Source organism: Callorhinus ursinus, unplaced genomic scaffold, assembly GCF_003265705.2.
Source record: "Callorhinus ursinus isolate GAN/ISIS: 27379988/994484 unplaced genomic scaffold, GSC_fseal_2.0 scaffold40, whole genome shotgun sequence".
Lineage (NCBI taxonomy): Eukaryota > Metazoa > Chordata > Mammalia > Carnivora > Otariidae > Callorhinus > Callorhinus ursinus.
Genome location: NW_027397102.1, coordinates 6,931,405 through 6,951,269, shown reverse-complemented (window position 1 = coordinate 6,951,269; position 19,865 = coordinate 6,931,405). Strand labels below are relative to the sequence as shown.

The 19,865-nt window shown below is 36.9% G+C and overlaps 1 protein-coding gene across 1 annotated transcript in view; it reads right to left on the bottom strand.

The window, feature by feature from the left end:
• Positions 1-13,523: 13,523 nt before the first annotated feature.
• The window catches only part of SH3BGRL (SH3 domain binding glutamate rich protein like), an 87,467-nt gene continuing 81,125 nt past the window's right edge, over positions 13,524-19,865 (bottom strand). The window contains exon 4 of the mRNA XM_025880049.2: positions 13,524-15,171. Within this exon, the coding sequence (XP_025735834.1) occupies positions 15,139-15,171 (33 nt within the window). The 3' untranslated portion in view covers positions 13,524-15,138. The remainder of the gene's footprint in view (positions 15,172-19,865) is intronic.

The window sequence follows — 19,865 nt, the reverse complement described above, 5'->3', positions numbered from 1 at the left end:
TATCCATGTTGATTAGATCTGATGCAGAGGGTATTGCCTCTGGTTCTTTCTTTTGTTGTGAATTCCTCCTTCTAGTCATTTTGCCCAGAGAAGAATGGATGAACTAGTGAACAAAATAAAAAAAAAATCACCCACAATCCAAGCAAAATACACACTAGATAAATCTGAAGAGGTCAGAAACAACAACAACAACAGCAAACAAGCAAAAAAAAAAAAGTTAGGGGTGGAAAGAAAGAATATAATCTCCCAGGTGGACAAAATAGGGTGGCCCACTTGGGCCTGGGAGTTTGTTGTTCTGTTTGTTAGAAGACACTAAATCCCAAAATTGTAAAAAAGCAAAACTTATATACATACAAAAATTAAAATTAAATATAGTGAAAGGAAGCCAAAAATGAAGAATATATCTATAAATGCAAATGTAAAAAATGAAAGTTAAAAAATACTTAAAAACAAAAAGTTGATAAAATAAGATACTGGTTGAAAAGGAAAAAAATAAGAAAAGGAAAATTTTAAACTGAAAGATAAAGCAAATCATGAGAAAAAAAAACGTCAAATTCTATATATAATTTTCCCCTAGCCCTGGAGTTTTGCAGTCCTGTGTGTTCTATAAACTTGGTGTTCACATGTTGTTTCTGCTGGTCTTCTGAGGGAGGGAGCTGCTGTGCTGATTCTCAGGTGTCTTTGCTTGGACAGAGTTGCACTGCCCCTTGCCAGGAGGCCGGGCTCAGTGTGAGCTGCTACGGGCTGCTCAATGTGGGTTTTGTTCCCTGTATACCTTCCGTGCATCTCTAGAAGACGGAAACAAAAATGGCCTCACCCCATCTTGAGTCCCCCAGAGCCAAGAGACCACCATCCCCTTTCTTCAGCAAACCCTCAGGGACAAGCGTCTTCACTTTTGTGTGTCCCAAACTCTGCAGACTCCTGTGGTGTGCACCCACATGAATCCTCCCATGGGAAACTAGAGGTTCCCTGCACTTCTGTCCTTTGTAGCCCCCCTGCCCCCGCACAGAGAGTGGTCACCTGTTTGGGCATGTTCCCATGCCTCTTCTCCCGGGAGAAGGCAGAGGGCCACTGCTTTTCTGTCCTTTGCAGTAAATGGTTTTCTGCCATTCATATTCTCCTGCCGCTTCTCTGGGGGTAAAGGTGGAAGGCCAGGCTTTTCTGCCTTTGCAGGGCCCTTCCAAGAAAGCTGTCACCTGATTGTGCTGCAGTTCACGTTTTATGGTGAGCTGAGCTGAGAGCCCCCTCCCAGGATCAGTGACCCCCTCTGGTTTCTCCACTCCAATGCTTGGGAACTCTGTTGGCTCAGGCACCCTGTCTTTCTGTGACCCAGGGATCCTGAGACCACAGTTGCCTACCTAGGGTTCTGCCCTGCTTCACCATCTGAGCATGTTTCAGGCAGGTACATCTCTCCCTGGAGCAGATTTCTAAAGGTTCAATATTTCACTCTGGGGCTATATCACTTTCTGTAGCTGGCTTACAAAGGCTCCCTCCCTTGCCAATTATCTTCCAATATATCCCCTCAGATTCACTTCTCCATACCTCATACCTTGCAAAAAGTGGTCGCTTTTGTATTTGTAGAATTCCAGCAATTCTTTTCTCACATCTCAGTTTGAATTCATAGGTGTTCAAAATGATTTGATGGTTATCTATCTAAATTCATGTGACCAGATTAAATCATGTCTCATACTCTTCCAGCATCTTGTCTCTCTCCTCTCTACCAGACATTTTAAGAAGAACTAATACCTATTCTCAAACTATTCCAAAATACAATAGGAAGGAATGCATCAAGATACATTTTACAAGGCTAGAATTACTCTGATACCAAAACCAGATAAGGAGACTACAAAAAAAGAAAACTACAGGCCAATATTTCTAATGGACATAGATGCAAATTCCTCAACAAAATATTAGCAAACCAGATACAAAAATACATTAAAATGATCATTCACCATGATTAAGTGGGATTTATTCCTGGGATGCAAAATGGTTCAGTGTTTGCAAATCAATCAACATCATATAATACATCAACAAAATGAAGAATAAAAATCATATGGTCATCTCAATAAATTCAGAGAAAATGTTTGACAGGATTTGACATCCATTCATGATAGAAACTCTCAACAAATTGGCGTTAGAGGTAATATATCTCAACATAATACAGGCCATATATGAAAAACCCACAAATAACCTCATCTTCAATGGTGAAAAACTGAGAACTTTCCATCTAAGGTAAGGAACAAGACAAGAATGTCCACTCTTGCCACTTTTATTCAACATAGTACCAGAAATCCTAGTCACAGCAATCAAACAAGAAAAATAAACTAGAGACATCCACAATGGCAAATAAGAAGTTAAACTATCACTATTTGCAGATGACATGATACTATACATAGAAAATTCTAAGGACTCCACTAGAAAACTACTAAAACTAATAAATGAATTCAGTAAAGTGGCAAGATACAAAATTAATGCCCAGAAATCAGGAATGTTTCTATACAATAACAACAAAGTCACAGAAAGAGAAATTAAAAACAAAACAAAACAAAACAAAACAAAAATACCACTTACAATTGAACCAAAAAGAATAAAATACCCAGGGATAGACTTAAGCAAAGAGGTGAAAGATCTGTATTCTGAAAACTATAAAATGCTGATGAAAGTAATTGATGATGACACAAACAAATGGAAAGATATTCCATGCTCATGGATTGGAAGTATTAATAGTGTTCAAAATGTCCATATTACCCATGCAATCTACAATTCAATGCAAGCCCTATCAAAATACCAACAGCATTTTTCATAAAAGTAGAAAAAAATGCTAAAATATGTGTGGAACCACAGAAGACCCTGAATAGCTAAAGCAATACTGTGAAAGAACCAAGTTGGAGGTATCACAATTCCAGATTTAAAGATATATTACAAATATTTAGTAATCAAAACAGTATGTTACTGACACAAAAATAGACACATTGATCAACAGAAGAGAATAGGGACCCAAAAATTAAACCTACATTTATATGGTCAATTAATCTATGACAAAGGAGGCAAGAATATACAATGGGAAATGACAGTCTTTTCAAAAAATAGTGCTGGGAAAATAAGACAGCTACATGTGAAAGAATCAAACTGGACTACTTTCGAATACCATACACAAAAATAAACTCAAAATGGGTTAAAGACCTAAATGTGAGCCTGGAAATCATAAAAATCCTAGAAGAGGACACAGGCAGTAATTTCTCTGACATTAATCATAGCAGCATTTTTCTAGATATGTCCCTTAAGGCAAGGGAAACAAAGACAAAAATAAATTATTGGGACTACATCAAAATAAAAAGCTTTATACAGTGGAGGAAACCAAAAAGAGAACAACAACAAAAAAAACCTACTTTGACATAGGAGAAATAGGAGAAGATATTTGCAATGATATAGTTGTTAAGGTGTTAATATCCAAAATATAGAGAACTTACACAACAAAACACCTAAAGAGCAAACAATCCAATTAAAAATAGGCAGAGAACGTGAATAGACATATTTCCCAAAAGACGTACAGATGGGCAACAGACACATGAAAAGAGCTCAACATCACTAATTATCAGGGATGCACACATCAAAACCACAATGAGAGATCACCTCACATTTGTCAGAATGGCTAAAACTAAAAAGACAAGAAACAAGTTTTGGTGACGATGTGGAAGAAAGAAACCTTTCTGTGTTGTTGGTATTGCCACTGTGGAAAACAGTATGGGGGTTCCTCAAAAAATTAAAAATAGAAATGCCATATGATCCAACAATTCTACTACTGGGATTTACCCAGAGACAACAAAAGCACTAACTTGAAAAGATATATTCACCCCTATGTTTATTGCATCATTTTTTATAATAGCCAAGACATGGAAGCAACCTAAGTGTTCAATAGACAAATAAATAAGGAAAGTGTGGTCTATATACAAAATATTACACACCCATAAAAAAAGATGTGATTGTGCCATTTGAGACAATATGGATGGACCTAAAGGTTATTATGCTAAGTGAAATAAGTCCGATGAGAAAGGCAAATACCATATGATTCCACTCATAAATGAAATCTAAAGTAAACAAAAACAAACAAACAAACAAAAAAGCAGAATCAGGACTATAAGTCCAGGGGCACCTGAGTGGCTCAGTCAGTTAAGCAGTTGCCTTTGGCTCAGGTCATAATCCCAGGGTCCTGGGATTGAACCCCATGTCAGATTCTCTGCTCAGCAGGGACCCTCCTTCTTCTCTCTCTCCCTCTGCCTGCCACTCCCCCTGCTTGTGGTCTCTCTGTCAAATTTTAAAAATCTTTCTAAAAAAGAACTATAAATACAGAGAAAAAACTGATGGTTGCTAGAGGGGAAGGAGGTGGGGTGTTGGGCAAAATGGGTAAAGAAAAGAGACCTCTAGTTATAGAATGAGTCAGTCTTGGGAATACAAATCAGAACACAGGTAATACAGTCAATGATATTGCAACAGTGATGGCACACACTGTAGCTATACTTGTGGTGAACATAGCATAATGCATAAATGTGTCAAATCACTAAATTGTATAAGTGAAACTAATGTAATATTGTGTGTCAACTCTACTCAAATTAAAACTAAGAAAAAGAAAATCATAAGGAAGAGAAAAAAGTTTTTAAATTCTGTTTCCCCCTACACTAAGATTCCCTAAAAATGTTGACATTGAACAATATAATCAAGGACCAATTTGCATCGTTTGGTGAAAAATGGAAATTTTCATGAAGGTTATATATTCCTAAGGGTAAATCAGCTCTGAAATGGAAAATAAATTAGCAGGTATGATTCACAAACAAAAAGATACCAAAATAATATAACAAGTAGCAAGAATTATATTTTCCAGGCAGATTTCATGGAAACTCTTTATAAAGCTCGCCTTAGTATTCAGACTTTTACTTGCTTTTCTTGTATCTACAGGCATATAGTGCTAAGCTGACAAAATGAAAGATTTCAATTTAGGAAGATTTAATCCAATATTTTACTTTAAATATATAGATATTTATAATTTATAATTTATATATTTATGTTATATAAATATATATAATTATATATATAATATTTTATATTGTGTAATATAGCTAATATTTCATATATATAAAATATATATTTATTATAAGGTAGTCTAGTAGATATAAACATCTCAAAAATATCATTTACTTTTTTTTCAATTTTTTATTTTCTAGTTAGTTAACATATAGTGTGATAGTGGTTTCAGGAGTAGAATTTAGTGATTCATCACTTACATATAACACCCAGTGTTCATCATAACAAGTGCCCTCCTTAATGCCTATCACCCATTTAGCCAATCCCCCACCCACCTCCCTCCAGCCGCCATCAGTTTTTCTCTATCTTTACAAATCTCATGGTTTGAGACTTGGCTGACTAAGTCTGTAGAACATGCAACTCTTGATCTTGGGGTTGTGAGTTCAAGCCACATGTTGGGTGTAGAGAAAACTTAAAAATAAAATCTTCCAAAAAAAAAAAAAGAGTCTCATGATTTGCTTCCCTATCTCCTTCATTTTTCCTTTCCATATGTTCATCTGTTCTATTTCTTTAATTCCATATATGAGTGAAATTATATGGTACTTGTATTTCTCTGAATTTATTATTGTCTTAGTATAATACATTCTAGCCATATTCATGTCATTGCAAATGGCAAGATTTCATTCATTTTGGTGGCTGAGTAATAGTTCATTATATATATACCACATCTGCTCTATCCATTCATCACTCAATGGACATTTGGGCCCTTTCCATAGTTTGGCTACTGTTGATAATACTGCTATAAACACTGGAGTGCCTGTACCCCTTTGAATCTGTATTTTTGTATCCTTTGGATCAAAACCTAGTAGTGCAATTGCTGGGTTATAGGGTAGTTCTAATTGTAACTTTTTGAAGAACTTTCATACTTTCCAGAGTGGCTGTACCAGTTTGCATTCCCACCAACAGTGTAAGAGGGCTCCCTGTTCTTGGCATCCTTGCCAAAATCTGTTGTTTCCTATGTTGTTAATTTTGGCCATTCTCACAGGTGTGAGGTGGTAACTTACTGTGGTTTTGATTTTGATTTCCCTGATGATGAGTGATGTCGAGCATCTCTTCATGTGTATGCCAGCCATCTGTGTGTCTACACTGGAAAAATGTCTATTCAGATCTTCTACCCATTTTTTAACTGGATTACTTGTTTTTTGGGTGTTCAGTTTGATAAGTTCTTTATAGATTTTGGATACCAACCCTTTATCAAATTTGTCATTTGCAACTATCTTTTCCCATTCTGTAGGCTGCCTTTTAGTTTTGTTGACTGTTTCTTTCATTGTGCGGAAGGTTTTTTATCTTGATGAAGTCCCAATTGTTCATTTTTCCTTTCATTTTCCTCGCCTCTGGCATTGTGTGTAGTAAGAAGTTTCTGTGACCGAGGTCAAAGAGGTTGCTGCCTGTGATCTCCTCTAAGATTTTGATGGGTTCCTAACACACATTTAGGTCTTTCACCCATTTCAAATTTATTTTTGTGTATGGTATAAGATAGTGGTCCAGTTTCATTCTTCTTCATATTGCTGTCCAGTTTTTCCAACAGTATTTGTTGAAGAGACTGTCTTTTTTCCATTGGATATTCATTCCTGCTTTGTCGAAGATTACTTGACCATACAGTTGTGAGTTTATTTCTGGGTTTTCTACACTGTTCCGTTGATTCATGTGTCTGTTTTTGTGCCAATACCATACTATCTTGATGACTACAGTTTTGTAATATAGCTTGAAGTCCAGAATCGTGATGCTTCCAGGTTTGCTTTTCTTTTCCAGGAATGCTGTGACTATTTGGAGTCTTTTGTGGTCCCATACAAATATTAGGATTGTTTGCTAAAGCTCTGCGAAAAATGCTGTTGATATTTTGATAGGGATTGCTTTGAATGTGTAGATTGCTTTAGGTAGCATAGACATTTTAACAATGTTTGTTCTTCAACCATGAGCATGGAATCCTTTTCCATTTCTTTGTGTCCTCTTCAATTTCTTTTGCAAGTGTTCTATAGTTTTCAGATTCCACATCTTTTGCCTGTTTGGTTAGATTTATTCCTAGGGATCTTATGGTTTTTGGTGCAACTCTAAATGGGATCAGTTCCTTGATTTCTTTTTTTTTTTTTTTGCTTCTTCATTATTGGTGTAGAGAAATGCAAGAAATTTCTGTTCATCGATTTTATATCCTGCAACTTTGCTGAATGCATACATTAGTTCTCATAATTTTTGGGTGGAGTCTTTCAGGTTTTCTACACAGAGTATCATGTTGTCTGCAATGTATGAACGTTTGACTTCTTCCTTGTTGGTTTGGATACCTTTCATTTCATTTTGTTGTCTGATTGCTGAGGCTAAGACTTCTAGTACTATGTTAAAAGAGTAATAGTGAGAGTGGACATCTCTGTCTTGTTCCTGACTAGAAGAAAAACTCTATTTTTCCCCATCGAGGATGATATTAGCTGTGGTGCTTTTGTATATGGCCTTTATGATGTTGAGGTATGTTCCATGTATCCCTACTTTCTTAAGGGTTTTTATCAAGAATGGATACTATATGTTGTCAAATGCTTTTTCTGCTTCTATTAAGAGGATCATATGGTTATCCTTTTATTAATTTGATGTATCACATTGATTGACTTTTGAATATTGAACCACCCCTCCAGTCCAGGGAGAAATCCCACTTGATTGTGGTATATAATTATTTTAATGTAATTTGAATTCAATTCACTAATATTTTATTGAGAATTTTTGCATCCATATTCTTCAGGGATGTTGACCTGTAATTCTCCTTTTCTGTGGGGTCTTTTTCTGGTTTTGGAATCAAGGTTATGCTGGCCTCTTAGAAGAAGTTTGGAATTTTCCTTCCCTATCAATATTTTGGAACAGTTTGAGAAGAATAGGTATTGATTCTTTTTGGAAGAAAAGATATCTGGCCCTCGACTTCTGTTTGCTGGGAGATTTTTGATTACTGTTTCAATTTCTTTGCTGGTTATAGGTTTGTTCAAATATTCTACTTCTTCCTGTTTCACCATCAGTAGTTTGTATGTTTTCAGGTATTTATGCATTTCTTCCATATTTCCCAATTTGTTGGCATATAATTTCTCATAATATTCTCTTATAATTGCTTGTATTTCTGTGGTGTTTGTTGTGATCTGTCCTTTCTCATTCATGATTTCATTTATTTGGGTCCTTTCTCTTTTTCTTTTCTTTTTGGTAAGTCTGTCTAAGGATTTATCAATTCTATTAATTCTTTCAAAGAACCAGCTCTTAGTTTTGTTGATCTTTTCCACTGTTTGTTTTTTTTTTCTGTATCATTTATTTTTGCTCTAATCTTTATTATTTCCCTTCTGCTGGCTTTAGGCTTTATTCGTTGTTCCTTTTCTAGTTCCTTTAGGTGTAAGGTTAGGTTGTGTATTTGAGACTTTTCTAGCTTCTTGAGGTAGGCCTGTATTGATATATACCTCCCTCTTAGGATCTCCTTTTATGCATCCAAAAGGTTTTGGACTGTGGTGTTTTCATTTTCATTTGCTTCCATGTATTTATTATATTATTATTATTATTATTATTATTAATTTCTTCTTTAATATCCTAGTTAACCCATTCATTCTTTGTTAGAATGCCCTTTGACATGTATTTATGGTCTTTCCAAATTTTTTCTTATGGTTGACTTCAACTTTCATAACCTTGTGGTCTGAAAATATGCATGGTATTATTTTGATCTTTTTGTACTTGTTGAGGATTGATTTGTGGCCCAGTATGTGATCATTCTGGGGAATGATCCATGTGCACTTGAAAAGAATTTGTTTTCTGCTGCTTTAGGATAGTGTTTTGAATATATCTGTTAGTTCATCTGGTCTAGTTTGTCATTCAAATCCATTGTTTCCTTGTTGATTTTCTGCTTAGATGATCTGTTCATTGCTGCGAGTGGGGTGTTAAAGTCCCCTACTATTATTGCATTATTGTAAATGAGTTTCCTTATGTTTATTATTAATTGATTTATATATATTTGTGTGCTCCCAAATTGGGGGCATAACTATTTACAATTGTTAGATCTTCTTGATGGATAGACCCTTTAATTGTGATATAGTGCCCTTCTTCATCTTTTGTTACAGACTGTTTTAAAATCTAGTTTGTCTGATATACATATGGCTACTCCATCTTTCTTTTGATGTCCTTTAGCATGATAGCTGGTTTTCCAGCCCCTCACTTTCAAGCTGCAGATATATTTAGGTCTGAAATGAGTCTCTTGTAGGCAATATATAGATGGGTCTTGTGAGTGTGTGTGTGTGTGTGTGTGTGTGTGTGTGTGTGTGTGTGTGTTATCCATTCTGTTACCGTATGTCTTTTGGTTGGAACATTTAGTTGGAACATTCAGAGTGATTATTGATATATATGAATTTAGTACCATTGTATCACCTGTAAAGTTGGTGCTTCTGGTGATGTTCTCTGTTACTTTCAAGTCTTTGTTTCCCACTCAAAGTGTCCCCTTTAATATTTCTTGCAGGACTGGTTTAGTGGTCACAAATTCCTTTAGTTTTTGTTTGTCTGGAAAACTCTTTATCTCTCCTCTATTCTGAATGACAGCCTTGCTGGGTAAAGTATTCTTGACTGCATTTTTTCCCCATTCAGCACATTAAATATATTATGCCACTCTCTTCTGGCCTGCCACGTGTCTGTGGAAAGATCTGCTGTTATCCTTATTTATCCTCCCTTGTAGGATAAGGGCTTCCCCCCCCCCCCCGCTGCTTTCAGGATGCTTTCCTTGGCTTTGTACTTTGTGAATTTGACTAGGATATGTCTTGGTGTGTGCTTGCTTTCGTTGAATGTGATATGAATTCTTTGTGCCTCTTGGGTTTTGATGTCTGTTTCCTTTCCCAGATTCAAGCAGTTTCCAGCTATAATTTGTTCAAATAAACCTTCTTCTCTTTTTTTCCCCCTCTTCTTCTGGGATTCCTATGATATGAATATTATTACATTTTAATATGTTGCTGAATTCCCAAGTCTACTTTCATGGTCCATTACCTTTCTTTCCCTCTTCCTTTCAGTTTCATCATTTTACATAATTTTATCTTCTATATCACTGATTTGCTCCTCTACTTTGTCCGTCTTCATTGTGTTTGCATCCAGTCAGCTTTGCATCTCACTTATAGCATTTTTAATTTCAGCCTGACTAGGTTTTAGTTCTTTTATCTCTGCAGGAAGGGATTCTTTAGCATGTTCTAAGCTGTTCTGAAGCCCAGCTAGTATCCTTGATCGTTGTTTTAAATTCTGGTTCCAGCATCTTACCTACATGTTTTTTCTAAGTCCCTGGCCATTACTTCTTACTGTTCTTTGTTCGGGGATGAATTCCTTCATTTTGTCATTTTGTATGAATCACTGTGTGTGTGTGTGTGTGTGTGTGTGTGTGTTTGTGGTTGTTAGAAAAGCCTGTTATATTCCTGCTTCTGAGAGTAATGGTTATATTTAGAAGAGGTCCTATACTGTACTGGGCCTGCTGCTTGATGAAGTGTTTCAGAGCGTGCACTCTGCTTTTGTGTTTTGGTTACTCCTTCCCTCAGGTCAATCCTCTGCAGTTTCTCCTTGCCTGCAGTGGAGAGTGTTTGGACCTTTTCCCCTGTCTGGTAAATTTTACCTAGGTGTGTATTGGTCTGCTTGTTAAAAAGAAGCTTGATCCTGAGGCCCCTGGGTGGCTCAGTCATTTAATTGTCTGCCTTCAGCTCAGGTCATGATCCCTGGGTCCTGGGATCAAGCCCCACATTGGGTTCTCTGTTCAGCGGAGAGCCTGCTTCTCCCTCTCCCTCTGCCTGCCGCTCCTCCTGCTTGTGCTCTTTCTCTCTGTTAAATAAATAAATAAATAAATAAATAAATAAATAAATACAATCTTTAAAAAACATTTTTAAAAAAGAAGCTTGATCCTATTTTCCCTAGAGCTGAAGCTTTGCAGCACTCTACCATCCATAGATTTGGTGTGTGCAAAGGGTTTGTGCTGGTCTTCTGGGGAAGGGTCCTGCTGTGCCAGTTTCTCAGGTTGACTTGCTCTAGTGGAGATACACCTGCAGGGCACAGGGTGGGTGGTTTGTGTAAGCAGCTCTAGCCTCCACTGGGGGCTCTGTGTTGCTCACTGAAGTTGGTTGGTGCTGATGGGGGGGAATGCAATGTCTTGTTCTCTCAGTCTCATAGTGAGGAGTTCACTCCTGCTTCTCTTCATGAAGCCCTCACAGAAGAGCAAACTATCTCCCCTCTAGTGTCCCTAGCTTCCATCAGATCCTTACCTTCACCCTGTGTCCAAGCTCACTGTTTTCTTTTTTTTAAAGATTTTATTTATTTATTTGAGAGAGAGAGAATGAGAGACAGAGAGCACGAGAGAGAAGAGGGTCAGAGGGAGAAGCAGACTCCCCGCTGAGCTGGGAGCCCGATGTGGGACTCAATCCCGGGACTCCAGGATCATGACCCAAGTCGAAGGCAGTCGCTTAACCAACTGAGCCACCCAGGCGCCTGAAGCTCACTGTTTTCTAAGTAGTGCAGTACCCCTGTGCTTTATCTCAGGCCCATGGCTTCAAAACCCCAAATTTTAGGGACCTGCATGATACAGACCCACACTGATCCTCTAGGAGAAGGTCTCACCACACAGTGTCTGGTGCTGGTCTGTCCCAGAAAAGCAGTCACATGACCATGCAGTGGTTCAGAATTTATGGTACTTTGCAGCAAAAATGCTGGCACCAAGATTTCCTGTTATTAGTAAGTGTCTCTGTTCCTATGGCAGTGAGCAGGGCTCCTGCCAGCTCTTTTGTTCCCAGAGAGACCATGCCACCACTCCCAAATGCACTTCAAGAAGGGGAACTGTTCCTCCTTGTGGGACCCAGAGGGTCCTCAGACTACATTGCCCGCTCCTGGACCTCAGCCCTCCTTCCCCCTTAGCAGGTGTACTGCTAAGCCCACCAGGCACAACCCTGGCAATGGTGTAGACTTCTAAAACTTCAGACTTTGAGCTCTGCTGGGTTATAAACTTGCAGTAAGTAGTCAGCTGCTCTCTTTTTCCCAGTCAATGGTTTTGGGGAAGAGTCTTTCTTGAGCAATCCCTTGTATGCTTTCTCTCTCTCTCTCTCTCTCTCTCTCTCTCTCTCTCTCTCTTTCACTCTTCTCTCTGTGATTAAGACTCCCTCTTCTCTGCAGCACCCACAATTATTTTCTCCCCCAAATGAACTCTCCACAGCTCCTACCTTTCACAATATGGCCATTTTTCTACCTCTAGATATGCAGTTTGTTCTGTCAGTCCTCAGATGGATTTCTTGAGTGTTCAGAATAATTTGATGTTTATCTAGCTGTGTTTGAGGGATGAAGCAAGCTTATGGTCCCCCTACTCCTCCACCATCTTAAGTCTGAAGCCAAAAACGTCATTTACTTTGGACAGATTCTGTTTCTGACATTAACTTATTTGGTAGTAAAAAAAATTCCAGTGTAGTTAACATTGTGTTGTATTGGTTTTAGGTGTACAGTGTATCAATTCAACAATTTCATATATTTCTCAGTGCTCATCAAGATAAGTGTGAAAGATGCTTTTTAACACTATAATTCATAGGTCTGTATATATAGTATGTAGATCCTTATATTTTGAAACTATTTATATAGAACAGAAAATATGTTTCGATTTTTCAAAATTTCATAGTAGCAATATTATGAGATTTATTTCAAATATGAGAAAAAACACCAATGGAAGTACAATTCTAAAGATAGTATGGTGTCTTATTTCATCTTGTGAAAATTTGGGTTGAATTGGAAAATAGATTATTAAAGACAAACTATAGAATGCTTCATTGGAAGGGCACCTGGTTAGCCCAGTCAGTTAACTGTCTGCCTTCAGCTCAGGCCATGATCCCAGGGCCCTGGGATTGAGCCTGGCATCTGGCTCCCTGTTCATCGGGAAGTCTGCTTCTCCTTCTCCCTCTGCAGCTCCCCCGGCTTCTGCTCTTTCTCTCACTTTCTGTCTCTCAAATAAATAAATAAATAAATAAAAACTTAAAAAAAATATTTCATGGGACACAAGGTAAACTTGAAGGATGAAAAGTGGATTGACATTGTTTTCAGTAATCCACCATCATTATTCTGAACATGTAATAAAATTATAATATTGTATTAAACAATTAAATTAAATGTTAATTTCTTTCTCTTGTTGCATGTCCATGTCATGAATAGCAATGTTTTCAAAAATTATAAAGGAGGTGTTTATAAGACTCTGAAATGTTGGAAGAATGATTCACTTTTCATGTTGGCAGTATTATGTCTTACACTCCCATTTATAATATCAAATTAATTCACCATGATTAATGTTAGGACAGTGAGCCAACAAAAGCAATAGTGATTTGCCACTTATTATTTGTTATTATCATTTAAGAACATTGCAATTTAGTACTATTACTTTTCTCACAATTTAAATGAATTGAAATATAATTTTTGAATGAGTAAGTATAAAAAATGTCCACATAGAATTTTGCAAGTAGCATCATCAGCATTTAATAAAGCTCAGGAAAAGATATTGACCAATTTTTTTTAGCATTTTCCAGAATCTATTACAAAGCATCCTGTTTTCTCTAGAGTTTTCCACGGGCTATTTTTGTAGACAAAACAACGGAATAGGTCTTTGTGTTATTCTAATGTGTGTAACAAAATTTAGAATCCTAAAACGGAAATTTAGAAATTGCATTCAAATTATTTTCTTTCTGTTATTTTTTCTTTTCTCCTTTCACACCTTCTAAAACATGTATTACTCATCTAAAATTACATTATACTATTTAGAAACTCTAGGAACTCATAAATTATGTTTCTAAAAGGACTGAATTTATTTTAAAGCATTGCATCAAGTTTGACTTTCAGTAAACAAAGCCATGTCTTCATTATATGTTGATTTTGGCAAAGAGCACAGACTTGCATATATCAAATGATATGATAAAGTAATTTAAATTAAAACTTTTTTTAAGTTTTAGTGTGGCATTAAAGTACAATATGTATATCTTCTGGTTAAGGAATTTAGGCCATAATGTTTCTTGTTTTCTTAGAAGTTTTCAAAATTAAAACTTTAAAAATGGACCCTTTTATCTGATACTTGTGCTAGCCACTGGAATAGAAGCATAGAAAAGATCCTCTCTGCTTAGATTAATGAAGTCACACAATATATGCCTAAACTGAAACGAACATATCAAATATCTAAGAGGTAGTGACATTCATGATCACAAGTTGTATTAAAAGAGGGAACTGCTAAGATTTTTTTAGCAAAGACCCTACAAAAACCAGTCTTGGGCACTGAGTGCTGACCTATCTTATAGCAGTTAGTCAAAAGTCTGAGCTCTTTGCAAAAGGATGCCATTTTAAATTTACATGTTATCCACATTCATAACATATATATGCATGTTTCACTGGGGCAAGCAACTTAGAAACATGATTGCATCATAGCTGTATAGTTAAGCAAGGAACTTGTCAACTGAATGCATCTACTTTTTGTAGGAGGTCATCTGTTCTGATCACTGAAATGTACAATGAAAGGCTACATTTAGAAGCCTAGAAAACCTGTGGTTTACTACATAGAAGTTTCAATTACAAAATAATGGGAATGTTATAATTACCATAAGAAATTACAGTGTCTAACATATCATAAACTTTACCTGCAGCTACTTTTTAATCACAATAACATCACATCGAAAGGGTACATATTTTTGTTAATTAAAATTAATGAGGCAATTTGGGAACAAGAGACAGATTCTTTCACTCTGTGTTTTAAATTCTTCAACATAAAGCTACAGATATACTTAAGTTGCAATAAAAATACCAAAAAAGGGACAGATCTTTGCTTTCTAAAATCACTGAAGTACATAAAATGCCTTGGAAGATAAAAATACTATTCCATGACATCTAAAAATTTTATGTGCACCTCCCATTCTCTTCATTGTAATATTCATACTTTAATTATGTATTCATTTTGATTGTTTGCATGTGAAAAACCAACTAATCTATTATTTCAACATTAAGCTGATTTCTCTTGAAACCAAGATAATTTTAAAAGCAATAGAGACTCCTTTTTCAGGATGCTTAAGGCAGAATGCTTAAGGTTCATGCTTGCTGCTTTGCCTGAGCTTCTGCTTCCTGAAATGAAAAACAAACAAAACAGATATATTTAAATATCATGAACTGGACATCTATGTACATTTTGGATAAACTATATTATCTCAAATTATTAAGAATATTCAAAAGCAAGGGTGCCTGGGTGGCTCAGTCTGTTGAGCATCTGACTCCTGGCTTCCACTCAAGTCATAATCTCAGGGTCCTGGGATCTAGTAAACCCTGTGGCTGGATCTGTGCTCAGGGGAGAGTCAGCTTCTCTCCTTCTCACTCCCTCTTCCTCTGCCCCTCCCCCCACTCATGTGTTCTCTCTCTCTCCTTAACATAAATAAATAAATCTTTAAAAAAAAGAATATTCAAAGACCTGGCAGTCCAGAAAGGACTGAAATGATATATTCAGAGCACTAAATGAGAAAAATATGCAGCCAAGAATACTATATCTACCTAGGCTGTCACTGAAAATAGAAGGAGAGATAAAAAGCTTCCAGGACAAACAAAAAATAAGGAATTTGCAAACACGAAACCAGCCCTACAAGAAATATTGAAAGGGATCCTCTAAGAAAAGAGAGAGCCTAAAAGCAACATAAACCAGAAAGGAACACAGACAATATACAGTAAGAGTCACCTTACAGGCAATACAATGGCACTAAATGCATACTGTTCAATAGTTACCCTGAATGTAAGTGGGCTAAATGCCCCAATCAAAAGACACAGGCTATCAGACTGGATAAAAAAACAAGACCCATCAATATGCTGTCTGCAAGAGACTCATTTTAGACCCAAAGACACCCCAAGATTGAAAGTGAAGGGGTGGAAAACCATTTACCATGCTAATGGTCACCAAAAGAAAGCTGGGGTGGCAATCCTTATATCAGACAAATTAGATTTTAAACCAAAGACTGTAATAAGAGATGAGGAAGGAGACTATATCTTACTTAAAGGGTCTATCCAACAAGAAGATCTAACAATTGTAAATATCTATGCCCCTAACATGGGAGCAGCCAATTATATAAGGCAATAAATAATGAAAGCAAAAAAAAGACATTGACAACGATACAATAATAGTGGGGGACTTTAACAACCCCCTCTCTGAAATAGGCAGATCATCTAAGCAAAAGATCAACAAGGAAATAAAGACTTTAAATGAAACACTGGACAAAATGGACTTCACAGATATATTCAGAACATTCCATCCCAAAGCAACAGAATACACATTCTTCTCTAGTGCCCATGGAACATTCTCCAGAATAGATCACATCCTAAGTCACAAATCAGGTCTCAACTGGTACCAAAAGTTTGGGATCATTCCCTGCATATTTTCAGACCACAATGCTTTGAAACTAGAATTCAATCCCAAGAGGAAAGTTGGAAAGAACTCAAATACATGGAGGCTAAAGAGCATCCTACTAAGGGATGAATGGGTCAACCAGGAAATTAAAGAAGAATTTTAAAAAATCATGGAAACCAATGAAAATGAAAACACAACAGTTCAAAATCTTTGGGATACAGCAAGCGCAGTCCTAAGAGGAAAGTATATGGCAATACAAGCCTTTCTCAAGAAACAAGAAAGGTCTCAAATACACAACTTAAGCCTACACCTAAAGGAGCTGGAGAAAGAGGAGCAAATAAAGCCTAAACCCAGCAGGAGAAGAGAAATAATAAAGATCAGAGCAGAAATCAATGAAATAGAAACGAAAAGAACAGTAGAAGAGATCAATGAAACTAGGAGCTGGTTCTTTGAAAGAATTAACAAGACTGATAAACTCCTGGCCAGACTTATCAAAAAGAAAAGAGAAATGACCCAAATAAATAAAATCATGAATGAAAAGGTAGAGATCAAAACCAACACCAAAGAAATGTAAACAATTATAAGAACATATGAGCAAATATATGCGACCAAATTAGATAATTTGGAAGAAATGGATGCATTCCAAGAGATGTATCAACTAACAAAACTGATCCAGGAAGAAATAGAAAACCTGAACAGACCTATAACCAGTAAGGAAATTGAAGCAGTCATCAAAAATCTCCCAACAAACAAAAGCGCAGGGCCAGATGGCTTCTCAGGGGAATTCTACCAAACATTTAAAGAATTAATACCTATTCTTCTGAAACTGTTCCATAAAATAGAAATGGAAGGAAAACTTCCAAACTCGTTTTGTGAGGCCACCATTACCTTGATCCCCAAACCAAAGACCCCATCAAAAAGAATTACAGACCAATATCCTTGATGAACATTGATGCAAAAATTCTCACCAAAATACTAGCCAATAGGATCCAACAGTACCTTAAAAGAATTATTCACCACGACCAAGTGGGATTTATCCCTGGGCTGCAAGTTTGGTTCAACATCCGCAAATCAATCAATGTAACACAATACATTAATAAAAGAAAGAACAAGAACCATATGATCCTCTCAATAGATGCAGAAAAACATTTGACAAAGTACAGCATCCTTTCTTGATCAAAACTCTTCAGAGAATAGGGATAGAGGGTATATACTTCAATATCATAAAAGCCATCTATGAAAAACCCACAGCGAATATCATTCTCAAAAACCCACAGCGAATATCATTCTCAATGGGGAAAAACGGAGAGCTTTCCCCCTAAGGTCAGGAACACGGGAGGGATTACCACTATCACCACTGCCATTCAACATATTATTAGAAGTCCTAGCCACAGCAATCAGACAACAAAAAGAAATTAAAGGCATCTGAATTAGGAAAGAAGTCAAACTCTCACTCTTTGCATATGATATGATACTTTAAGTGGAAAACCCAAAAGACTCTACCCCAAAACTGCTAGAACTCATACAGGAATTCAGTAAAGTGGCAGGATATAAAATCAATGCACAGAAATCCGTGGCATTCCTATACACCAACAAGACAGAAGAAAGAGAAATTAAGGAGTCGATCCCATTTACAATTACACCCAAAACCATAAGATACCTAGGAATAAATCTATCCAAAGAGGCAAAGGATCTGTACTCAGAAAACTATAAAATACTCATGAAAGAAATTGAGGAAGACACAAAGAAATGCAAAAACGTTCCATGCTAATGGATTGGAAGAACAAATACTGTGAAGATGCCAATGCTACCTAGAGCAATCTACACATTCAATGCAATCCGCATGCAAATCCCATCCACTTTCTTCAAAGAAATGGAACAAATAATCCTAAAATTTGTATGGAACCAGAAAAGACCCCAAATAGCCAGAGGAATGTTGAAAAAGAAAAGCAAAGCTGGCAGCATCACAATTCCAGACTTCAAATCTATTACAAAGCTGTCATCATTAAGACAGTATGGTACTGGCATAAAAACAGACACATAGATCAATGGAACAGAATAGAGAGCCCAGAAATGGACCCTCAACTCTCTGGTCAACTAATCTTTGACAAAGCAGGAAAGAATGCCCACTGGAAAAAGGCAGTCTCTTCAACAAATGTTGTTGGGAAAATTGGACAGCCACATGCAGAAGAATGAAACTGGACCAGTTCCTTACACCACACACAAATATAGACTCAACATGGTTGAAAGTCCTAAATGTGAGACAGGAGTCCATGAAAATCCTAAAGGAGAACACAGGCAGCAACCTCTTTGACCTCAGCTGCAGCAACTTCTTCCTAGAAACATCACCAAAGGCAAGGGAAGCAAGGGCAAAAATGAACTATTGGGACCTCATCAAGATAATAAGCTTTTGCACAGCAAAGGAAACAGTTAACAAAACCAAAAGACAACCGAAAGAATGGGAGAAGATATTTGCAAATGACATATCAGAATAAGGGCTAGTATCCGAAATCTATAAAGAACTTCTTAAACTCAACACCCAAAGAACAAATGATCCAATCAAGAAATGGGCAGAAGACATGAACAGACATTTTTCCAAAGAAGACATCCAAATGGCCAACAGATATATGAAAAAGTGCTCAACATCACTCGGCCTCAGGGAAATCCAAATCAAAACCTCAAGGAGATATCACCTCACACCATTCAGAATGGCTAAAATTAACAAGTCAGGAAACAACAGATGTTGGCGGGGATGCGGAGAAAGGGGAACCCTCCTACAGTATTGGTGGGAATGCAAGGTGGTGCAGCCACTCTGGAAAACAGTATGGACGTTCTTCATAAAGTTGAAAATAGAGCTACCATATGATCCAGCATACTTGGTATTTACCCCAAAGATACAAATGTAGGGATCCGAAAGGATACATGCACCCCGATGTTTATAGCAGCAATGTCCACAATAGCAAAACTGTGAAAAGAGCCAAGATGTCCATCGACAGATGAATGGATAAAGAAGATGTGGTATATATATATACAATGGAATATTATGCAGCCATCAAAAGGAATGAAATCTTACCATTTGCAATGACGTGGATGGAACTGGAGAGTGTTATGCTGAGCGAAATAAGTCTATCAGAGAAAGACATGTATCATATGACCTCACTGATAAGAGGAATTCTTAATTTCAGGAAACAAACTGAGGTTTACTTGAGTGGTGGGGGGTGGGAGGGATGGGGCGGCTGGGTGATAGACATTGGGAAGGGTATGTGCTATGATGAGCGCTGTGAATTGTGCGAGACTGTTGATCTTGCACAAGACTACAGATCACAGATCTGTACCTCTGAAACAAATAATACATTGTATGTTAAAAAAAAGAGAGAAGAAGAAGAAGATAGCAGGAGGGGAAGAATGAAGGGAGGGAAATCAGAGGGAG